At 35.7% G+C, this 10,365-nt stretch overlaps 1 protein-coding gene and 1 pseudogene across 1 annotated transcript in view; both read left to right on the forward strand.

The window, feature by feature from the left end:
• PPP3CC (protein phosphatase 3, catalytic subunit, gamma isozyme) overlaps window positions 1-10,365 on the forward strand; it is a 74,210-nt gene that overhangs the window by 31,121 nt on the left and 32,724 nt on the right. The window contains exons 2-4 of the mRNA XM_012663040.1: window positions 955-1,152; window positions 1,985-2,109; window positions 9,772-9,883. Of these exons, the coding sequence (XP_012518494.1) occupies window positions 955-1,152; window positions 1,985-2,109; window positions 9,772-9,883 (435 nt within the window). The remainder of the gene's footprint in view (window positions 1-954; window positions 1,153-1,984; window positions 2,110-9,771; window positions 9,884-10,365) is intronic.
• Window positions 9,964-10,365, forward strand: part of LOC105825194 — a 1,235-nt pseudogene continuing 833 nt past the window's right edge.

Genomic DNA, 10,365 nt, shown 5'->3' on the forward strand with positions numbered 1-10,365 from the left:
TCCGCCTGCCTCGTTCTCCCAGAGAGCTAGGATTACAGGCGTGAGCCACCGCGCCCGGCCAATTTTTATTTTTTTAAGAGAAAGTCTCACTCTGTTGCCCAGGTTGGAATGTGGTGGTGTGATCACAGCTCACTATAGCCTTGAACTCCTGGGCATTATAAAGTAGACAAATGAGGAGATAACAGCCAATTTTTAAATGTCACAATTTTTTTCTGTCGCAGTTGCTAATTCACTGTGATATAAGTATATAAACTTTGTACCCAGTGTAAACTGAAGTAGTTGTTAGCATTTCCAGATTAGAAAACATAACTGGACTTTCCATATCTATTCCTCTTTTATGCTCTGTTAGTATAGCAAATTATGCTCAGACATAGCTCCATCCTGTTAGTAATGTTCTTCTCATTATCAGTAATAAAGTACATGAAGCAACTACCTTTTAAAAATGCAGTATGTATCCATGATTCCCCTGATCAGGAACTAAAGTCAGGCTTCTAAAACATAGGGTTTCATTAGGTCAGTTCTGCGGAAGAAATAAATGCCATTTTAGTGTTGTGATTTCTTTCATTTTCTTTAACCACAGTTTCATTTTTAACCTTTTAACCATTTTAACCTTTTCCACAGACAGAAAAATAAAGATGTTCGTATTATCTAGTGCCTTGTCTCATTTTTAGCTTGGTTCCCTGAATCAGCTTTAAGTCTTTCATGTTTATATATAAAACATTATAATTTATGCACACACAAATCTGTTAAATGACTTTGACTTTAACTGTGATCTTTTTTATAATTAGAGGTGATCATTATGATATACAGTATCTTGGATATATAGTTCCGGTGTGGCGGATGCAAAATCATGGTGATTTATTAGGTTTAATTAATTTGTCACATTAAAAAAAAATGTGTTCTGGTTGTTTTCTATACATTTAAGTATTTTAAATTCTTTTTTTCTCTTTCTAGCTGTTCCCTTTCCTCCAACCCAACGGCTTACTTTGAAGGAAGTATTTGAGAATGGGAAACCTAAAATTGATGTCTTGAAAAATCATTTGGTAAAGGAGGGCCGACTAGAAGAGGAAGTGGCCTTAAAAATAATCAAGGATGGGGCTGCCATCCTGAGACAAGAGAAGACCATGATAGAAGTAGAGGCTCCAATCACAGGTATGAAAAATATTTGCATGATGGCACTTAGATTTGTGCTAATTTTTGAGAAATGATTACAAATAACCAGCTAAAATGTGGTGTTATAATTTTTCTAGGAATTGGATTGGTTAGGACAGTGGTCTCCAACCTTTTTGGCACCAGGGACTGGTTTCATGGAAGACAGTTTTTCCATGGACTGGGGTTGGGGGTGGGGAATGGTTTCTGGATGATTCAAGTGCATTACATTTATTGTACACTTTATTTCTGTTAGTATCACATTGTAATATATAATGAAATAATGATACAGACCTCTCTGCTAATCATAATCTATATTTGCAGCCACTCCCCAATGCTGAGCTCTAGCTCAGATCATCAAGCATTAGATTTTCATAAGGTGCGAGCAACCTAGATCCCTCGCATGTGTAGTTTACAGTAGGGTTCACGCTCCTATGAGAATCTAATGCCACCACTGATTGCACAGGAGGCAGAACTCAGGTGGTGATGAGTGATAGGGAACAGCTGTAAATGCAGATGAAACTTCACTTGCCTGCTCACCTCCTGCTGTTCACCTCCTGCTGTGCTGCCTGGTTCCTAATAGGCCATGGACTGGTACCCAGGGGTTGGGGACCTCAGAGTTAAGATGTGTGTTGTTCATTGAAGGAATACTATTTTAAATGTCTAATTTTTCCAGTAGGACTATTTAGTATCAATAGATTCACTACAATTATATAGCAATCCAGTCAAAAGCTAAAGTTATTTAAGTTAAAAGTTACACTGTGATCCCTTTTGATGTAATGGCCTTTTTCTTCTAAGACATGTTTCCTCACCTCACCATATGACTTTTTCCTAGTGTGTGGTGACATTCATGGACAATTCTTTGACCTGATGAAGTTATTTGAGGTTGGAGGATCACCTAGTAACACACGCTACCTCTTTCTGGGTGACTATGTGGACAGAGGCTATTTCAGTATAGAGGTAAAAATTAAACTGGATATGTTGGAACTATTATATTGTCTTTTTCAGTAGAAGAAATTAAAATGAGAACACTGGGAGAATATGTGAACTTTGTTACTTCAAAATTAAAGTAATAAAGAAATATTTTAATTGATATAAAAAAGCTATTCCTTTTTTTTTTAACCAGGAGAAAATCTGACATACAGAAGGCTATATTAACCCAGCTTTGCACATAAGTTAAATATTTACTAACCTATCCTCTTTGAAGATCATATACAGGCTGTATACAAGTGACATAAATTGGTGTTCACCTTTAATGGTGTTTGGATTAGCTGACCTTAATTATAAGACCATAAGCTGTTGAGCTACAATTAACTCTTAGATTAACTGCCAGTGGTAAATAAACAGGCATTTAGCTTATTGTAGGAATGATTTCTGATACTGTTGCACATAGTAAGCACTTAATAAATGCTCATTGAAGAGGAAAAAATCAATTGCGGTTCAGTTAATGAAAACATAGTTTCCTTTTATATATTTTGAAAATTGAATGACAGGAACATGGTTAGAATTAAAAACAAATAGAATGTTTTATGTGTAAAACATAAAACTGTTTTAGAGCATAATGCAAGGACTTGAGTACAGTGGAACCACAGCACATTCATATTTAATGTTCATTGATTAAACTCTATATGCCTGACAAATAAAAGAGAAATAACTTTTGAAATAGTGTGGGTAATGAAATTTGTAACGTGCTCCAGCCTGAGATGAGAAATTGAGTCTGCTTGCTGTTTTTGTTGTCTCTAGTACTGGCTGCCCCTCATAGTCTGAGAATCTCACTGTACTAAGTATGTTTCTGGTGCTTAAAAGTTCTTTGCTGCTGCAGCATCACTCCTAAATACAAGTCAACTATCTCACCTGATGCCCAGCCCATTGTTCTAAAGCTACAGGAAAAATAAACAACAAAATAAACAGAGCTTACTCTTTAGTTAGATAGGCAATCTAAATTCATCAGCCAGAAAAGTTCAATTTTGTTTGCCAGTGCCTAAAATTCATTTAGTATCAAATGTGAGGACAACAGTTAATGGTATAAACTGAGAAAATGGTAAAGCCCATTTTCTCCGCTGCTCAATGTCCAAGGTCTCTAAATGGGTCCCAGAGATGGATGAAGACCATGCTTGCAGACCGTATCATTGAAAAACTTCCCTATTGCTACGTGTCATGTTTCAAAAGACAGTAAGTCAAAAGTATGGATGTTTGAAGGACACATCGAGTGTTTATTTCTTTGTATGTTTATAAGCATGAGGAGGTTTTAAAGGGTGAAGAGAAAAAGAATACAAAACTTACTGAATTTTTAATTAGTCATTTAATGAAACAACTTTTTCATGATAAATTATTATGCCAAATCATCTTCTGCTTATTAACTCATATAATGTAAAAATAGTTTTTAAATAGTTTTAACTCATTAATATAGTCAATAAAGCACATACAAAAAAATTCACAATGATCTTTGTATACATATACCATGTTCAGAATATTTTGTGTTAGGCGTTTTTTTCTTCACTCATCAACAAAGTTTCCTGAGTGCCAACTTTATGGCAGGTTATGAGAATAGTATAAAGAATAAGATTCGTGCTCTCTGTAGGAGCTCATAGTCTAATAGAAAAGATACACACTTATGAATAGATCTTTTAGTATAATACAAAAAGTCCTTATTTAGTTATCAACAGAATTTTTTATATTAGGACCCAGCATAATGCCTGACACATAGTAGGCACTCGATATTTGTTGAATGAGTGAATGTTAACTAATCATAGTTTGTACTTGACTTTATCCTGTTATTGGATGTTTGCTAACTTATTTTTCTGGAATAACTTAAGAAATAAATGAATCAAAACTTTAAGGTGACAATGCTATTTTATGCCAATTTGAAAAATGACCTGTGGGATATAGCTAGTGTTAGTTGGAAGCCACTTATTTATAAACCACTAAGATTATAAATTTCTATAGACTACAGCTTAGTCCAATATGATACAAGTATTTACTTGAAATAGTTTTATATCTATGTCCTTGATAACCATGAATGGGATATTTTTGTCCAATAGCTGAAAATAAAGTCATAGAATCTTTGTTAAATTTTTTTTTTGTTACAAATAGTTCATTTTTGATAGAAAAATTGGGAAATGCAGAATCTAAGAAAACAAAAACTTTACATAAATCAGAGAAAGTCACTGTTATATAATATTTTTATTATATTTTCTTATAGTCTTTTTCTTCTTTTACATTTGTAAATATTTTGTTTTTAAAGAAAATTGGCATCATGTTCTGTATTCCTTTTTGTAATATTCTTTTTCCACCCAAAACTGTATTGAAAGTATTTTTCTCTATCATTAAAATTTCTCCAAGAAGGATCACTTGAGGCCAGGAGTTCGAGACCAGCCTGGGTAACATAACAAAACTCTGTATCCATCAAAAATTTAAAAAATTAGCTGGGCTTGGTAGTGTGTGTCGGTATTCCCAGCTACTCGGGAAACTGAAGCAGGAAGATTGAGCCCAGGAGTTTGAGGCTGCAGCGAGCAATGATCAGGCCATTGTACTCCAGCCTGGGTGACAGAGACCATGTCTCTAAAAAAAAAATTGCTCCAAGAATGTGGTATTGAAGTCAAATGAAATATAGAAATAAATCTTTGAAATTAAAATGTTTTATTTGGGAGGAAATAATTGTAATTTGAGGCATACGTGCAGACTAGATGGTCTTCGGTAAATCCAAAGAACAAAGAGAATGTTAGAGCATTTATGCAAAAGAGATAGGTTATGCATTGCTCTTTGAGAAAGTTCATTAGCACTAGTAAGGTTCTGGAGAGCTGGCAAGCTTTGAATGGTGAGTGATGGCAGTGGGTAAAAATAGTCTTAGAATTGCAGCAGGTCATTTCAGGAGCCATTAAATAAAACTGATTTCAGGTTACAGCAAGCAACTTCAAGCAGACAGGCTTGCAGAGAATTACATTTTGGGAACAATATTATGTGCCTTGAGTGCTTTTCCCCCATCTCTTGACTCTGTTTTAGTTGGGTATGACAAGTATGACCCAGTTCGCATGAGCAACTTGCACAATAGTTAATGGTACGAATACAATGATTTATTACACCATTCTTCTACTGTTGTTGGATAAATAGGTTTGTAGCAGGTTGTGCTTATTGCCTATATTTCCCGTATTCTTCCTTAATAACAAAATTTCTATTTTATTCAGATAAACGGGATTGGAGTTGCAGGGAGAACCTTTGCTCTCAGGGAAGGAAGGCTCTTACCCCAGCCCCAGGGAGTGAATTCTGGTTGGTCTGAACCAATCAAGACGATTCATTTCCTGTCACCAGTGATTTGGTCTAGGGGTAAATATGGGATCTGCTTCTGCCCAGTAATGTATAAGGGGAACTCTGCTGTGTGTTTTTGTTTGTTGTTTTTGGAAACATTCTAGATGAAAAACTCTTCTTGCAAGATGAAAGCTTTTGGACCCTCATTCTGCCATGTCACTTCAAATGTGGATGTATGTCCTATAGCAGCCATTTTGTGACTATGAGGAGGTGATGTGACTAAGGATGAAATGTGAATGAATATGAATGAATGAATCCCAGATCAAAGAGGTAGAGAGGGCTTGGTTTCTTGGTGATGATATCAAGCTGGTGCACCAAACCTGGACATCTTATCTCCAGACTTCTTCTTTTGTGGGATATTAAAATGTCTTCATTATGCAACAGTGAATTGGGTTTTGTATCACTTGTACTGTAAGTGGTACAGGGTTGCTTTGCAATTATTTTTGTTCTGTGTATTGCTGAAGTTAATGTCTTTTCAACTACATCTTTGATGGCATTTCTGATATTTCCTTAGATGAGATTCTCTTATGTGAAGTAATTGGATCAAAAAGTGGAACATTTTTAAGACTTTTGATACATATTGCCAAATTGCTTTCACAGAATCTTATTTCATCTTATTTTTTCATTATATACTTAATTTTCTTACCTCGAGCCTATCTAAGAGAATCCAGGCATAATGTATTTTTTTTTCATGCCCAGAGCAAGTATTGGTCTTTTCTGAAGTAATGTGGGCTTTGATTAGTACACCAGGGACTGATCTAAATGTCACTTATAAAGCAGAGTAGTAAAGTTTCACTTTTCTTTGAGCCTTTTGATGTTCTTTCTTCATCTGTACGTATTATAAAGTGCTTTTTTTGTGGTAGGGGAAGATAAATTTGATTTTTCTTTAATTGGTTTTGTGAAAAAAGAAAAGATTAAAGAGGACATGTTCAGCATAGGATGTATTGTACTAAATGCACAGGAACCACCAAGGAGAAAATGTTGTAAGATGACCAACTGATGAACAGCTGTTGACACACAGAAATGATTCTTGAGGTAGAGTGAAAATTCTGTTCATAGGAAGTAAAGAAGTAATTGAGTATCTGAACCTATCTCCTGAAAATCATGACCTTGTAATTGAATTATATAAGACAATTGTGTAGTTGCATCCTGATATGTGAGATAAGGAAATGAAACTTGAAATTAGAGGCCAGGAGGTATATCAACCAAATTACACTGTACTATGGATATAGATTGCGCTTTTATATATCTCATTACTTCAGAAAGGTGAGTTGGTCTGTCTGGAAGGCAGAAATAAAGACCTAGATAGGCCCGGTGCGGTGGCTCACGCCTGTAATCCTAGCACTCTGGGAGGCCGAGGCGGGCGGATTGTTTGAGCTCAGGAGTTCGAATCCAGCCTGAGCAAGAGCGAGACCACGTCTCTACTAAAAATAGAAAATAAATTAATCGGCCAACTAAAAATATATAGAAAAAAATTAGCCGGGCATGGTGGCACATGCCTGTAGTCCCAGCTACTCGGGAGGCTGAGGCAGAAGGATTGCTTGAGCCCAGGAGTGTGAGGTTGCTGTGAGCTAGGCTGACGCCATGGCACTCACTCTAGCCTGGGCAAAGAGTGAGACTCTGTCTCAAAAAAAAAAAAAAAGTCCTAGATAAATCAAAAGATATATTGTGTTCTTGGTTGGGAAAGGCATGGGTATAGAAAAGAGAAAGCACAGTCTAAATTTATATATGGATTTAATGTAATTTTCCTTGGAATGTTTTGTGAAAATTGATATCTTGATAATGAAATTCAGCCCCCAAAAGAAAAAAGCCTTGTAAGTATATTTATTTGTATATGCCTATATATTTAAGTTTTATGGTTATTTTGCAATGTCTGTATCAAAATGTATATATACTTTGATGCAACAGTCCCATTTTTGAGAATTTATACATAACCTAAGTATAATGATGGATAAATAGTTTGTCACAATGATTGAAAGGTCCAATTGGCATTTAATAAGCAGGCTCCAGGGATACAAAGTATAACGCAATATGCAGGAGACTCCTAAACAACAAAGAATTACAATTTTCAAATTGTTAGTAATATCTGTGTTGAAAAACATAGTTAGATTATGCGGATATGGAGATGAACAAGCAAAGTCTTTTACTATATTTTCTAGTGAGACAGACAGCATCGTGTATTTATTTACCATCTGTGAAAATCAAATTAGAGTAAGGGGCTAAAGGGGACGGGAGGAACTAACTTAGATGGAGTTACCAGGGCAGGCCTTTGTGAGGAGGTAACATTTGAACAGAATGACCTGCTGGAACAAGTGACGTATAGATTGGGGAAAACACCTTCCAGGCGGAGGACACAACCAGTGTAAGAGCTCAGAGGCAGGAACAAGCGTCAGCAGTGCACGCATAGTGACAAGGCCAGCGTGGCAGACGGAATCATGAGTAAGGGGGAGATGTAGGACATGCAGCAGTGAGAGGCAGATAGATTATGTCAGCCCCTGCAGACCACAGTCATGAGTTTGGGTTTTATTCTGGGTGTGATAGGAAGTCACTGGAGGATTATTATTATTATTTTTTGAGCAGGAGCATGATATATTCACATTTATGTTTTAGAACAATTACTCTAGCTGCCATGTGGTAAATTGACTGTTAGAGCCCAAAAGAGGGTGCAGGGAGTCCAATTAGGAACTTAATCCAGTAAAATGGGCAGGAGATGTTGGTGATTAGATTGTGCATATTGAGAAACATTTGGATTAAGGGTTTAAAAGTCTTTCCTTCTTGGGGAGGTGGGAAAATCCCAGTTGAACTGATCAAGCTCCTCAGGTCATGGCACATTTATCTTTGTAAAGTCCCTCTTTTTTTGTTTTATCCTTTTTTTTCTTATCTGTGACCTCTATCTTCCTTACTCCCTCTCCCCAGTATACACGTTTCTGTTGTATTTGATATATGCCTCAGAATATGTGTAATACATCATATTAATTTTTTTTACTATACAGTGTTTTTGTGGATAAAGTACTTTAATTTTACATAAATGATGTGCTGTTCAGTGGTCCTTAAATTTTAGCATACATCATAATTAACTGGAAGGCTTGTGCAAACAGGTTACTGGGACCTACCCATTTCTGATTCATTAGGATTGGGCTAGAGCCTGACAATCTATATTCTACCAAGTTCCCAGGTGGTATACCACATTTTGAGATGAACGTGATAGAGCCAGTGGTATAGGTCTATTTCTATTGATTTTTTTCCCCTCTTATCACTGTGTTTTTAAGATCTATCCAGGTTACTACACGTGCTGCTAGTTCATTGCTTTCTGCTTACTGTATGGCATTTTATAGTATATGACATTTTAGTTCTCTATTCCCATTGGTAGACACCTAGGTTGCCTCTAATTTCTGTTTAAAAGGAACACTGCTATGATGAACACCTCATATAAATCCAATTATGGACCAATGTTTTAGTTTCTCTGTGGTTTATGAACAAGAATGATATTGGTAGGAAAAAGGATATAAGCATTCATACTTGAACTGAGTATTGATTGCCAGATGACTCTTCAGAATGGTTGTACTAGTCTATATTCCTACTAGCAGCACTGACGTGTTCATATTTCCTCATATCCCTCCTTCCAGACTTTAATTTTATCTCATTTTCTAATACTTACCAACACAGTGTATATAAAGTAGTATCTTAATGTTGTTTTAATTAATATTTCTCTAATTACTAATGAAATTGAGCAATCTCCTCATATGTTAGCCATTCAACTTTTACAATCACTATTAGAGGATTTTCTTACATGACCTGTCAGAGGTAAATTAAACATATACAAACATATTTGCATTTTTTTTTTGGAGATGAGGACTTGATCTGTCACCCAGGCTGAAGTGCAGTGGCATCATCATAACTCACTGCAACCTCAAACTTCCTCTACTACAATGTTGAATATTAGTGGAGATAGTGAGTATCCTTGCCTTGTTCCTGATCTTAGTGGAAATGCCTCTTGTGTTTCTCCATTAAATAAAATACAGATTTTAGAACTGAGATACATATGTGTGTGTAGGTGGCTTGTCAGAGAGTTCTAGATATTTACATAGGACATAGGAACAGAAATAAAGGAGAGATTTCTGTGAAGGCTACTCTCTATACTTGATGAAATTCTAGGGCAACAAGCACATCACATTCAAAAGCTGGAAGGTTTCATTTTTCAATTTGGCAATAAGCAGTAAGATATGCCATTATAGCAAGTCATTTGAATTTATATAAACTGTCTTTATGCATTACCGTGCTCACCAAGAAAATGTTATCCTTGAATTTGTCTTGTAGTGTGTGCTGTATTTATGGAGTTTAAAGATTAATCATCCCAAAACATTGTTTCTGCTTCGAGGAAATCATGAATGCCGGCATCTTACAGACTATTTCACCTTCAAACAAGAATGTAAGTATAATCACTTCTCTAGTTTAGTTACCCTTTAAAGCCTGTCCCAAAGCAAATCAATATAAAGAAAAAAGAAACTAATGGAACTCAAATGCTTCCTATCCTTTTTTTTCCCCCCCCTGGTAAGAACTAAGATTCTACTTTATAAGATCTTTATTTTGAAAATAACTTTTTGAGTTTCCTCCTTAATTATAAAGTAATTAGTTTGGGATATATGGAAAACAGAGAAGTCCAAAGAAGATAAAAATTGTCCATAATCACACCACTTAGAGATAATCACTGTTATCTCACTATTTGAGATATAGTCTTCCATTCTTTTTTCTGTATATATAAAACCAATTATGAAATAGTTCAAATGTACATATCTGTATATATTTTTAAAATAAAATTGAGCTCATGGCCGGGCGCGGTGGCTCACGCCTGTAATCCTAGCACTCTGGGAGGCCAAGGCGGGCGGATTGTTTGAGCTCAGGAGTTTGAAA

Source organism: Propithecus coquereli, unplaced genomic scaffold, assembly GCF_000956105.1.
Source record: "Propithecus coquereli isolate 6110/MARCELLA unplaced genomic scaffold, Pcoq_1.0 Scaffold79, whole genome shotgun sequence".
Classification (NCBI taxonomy): domain Eukaryota; kingdom Metazoa; phylum Chordata; class Mammalia; order Primates; family Indriidae; genus Propithecus; species Propithecus coquereli.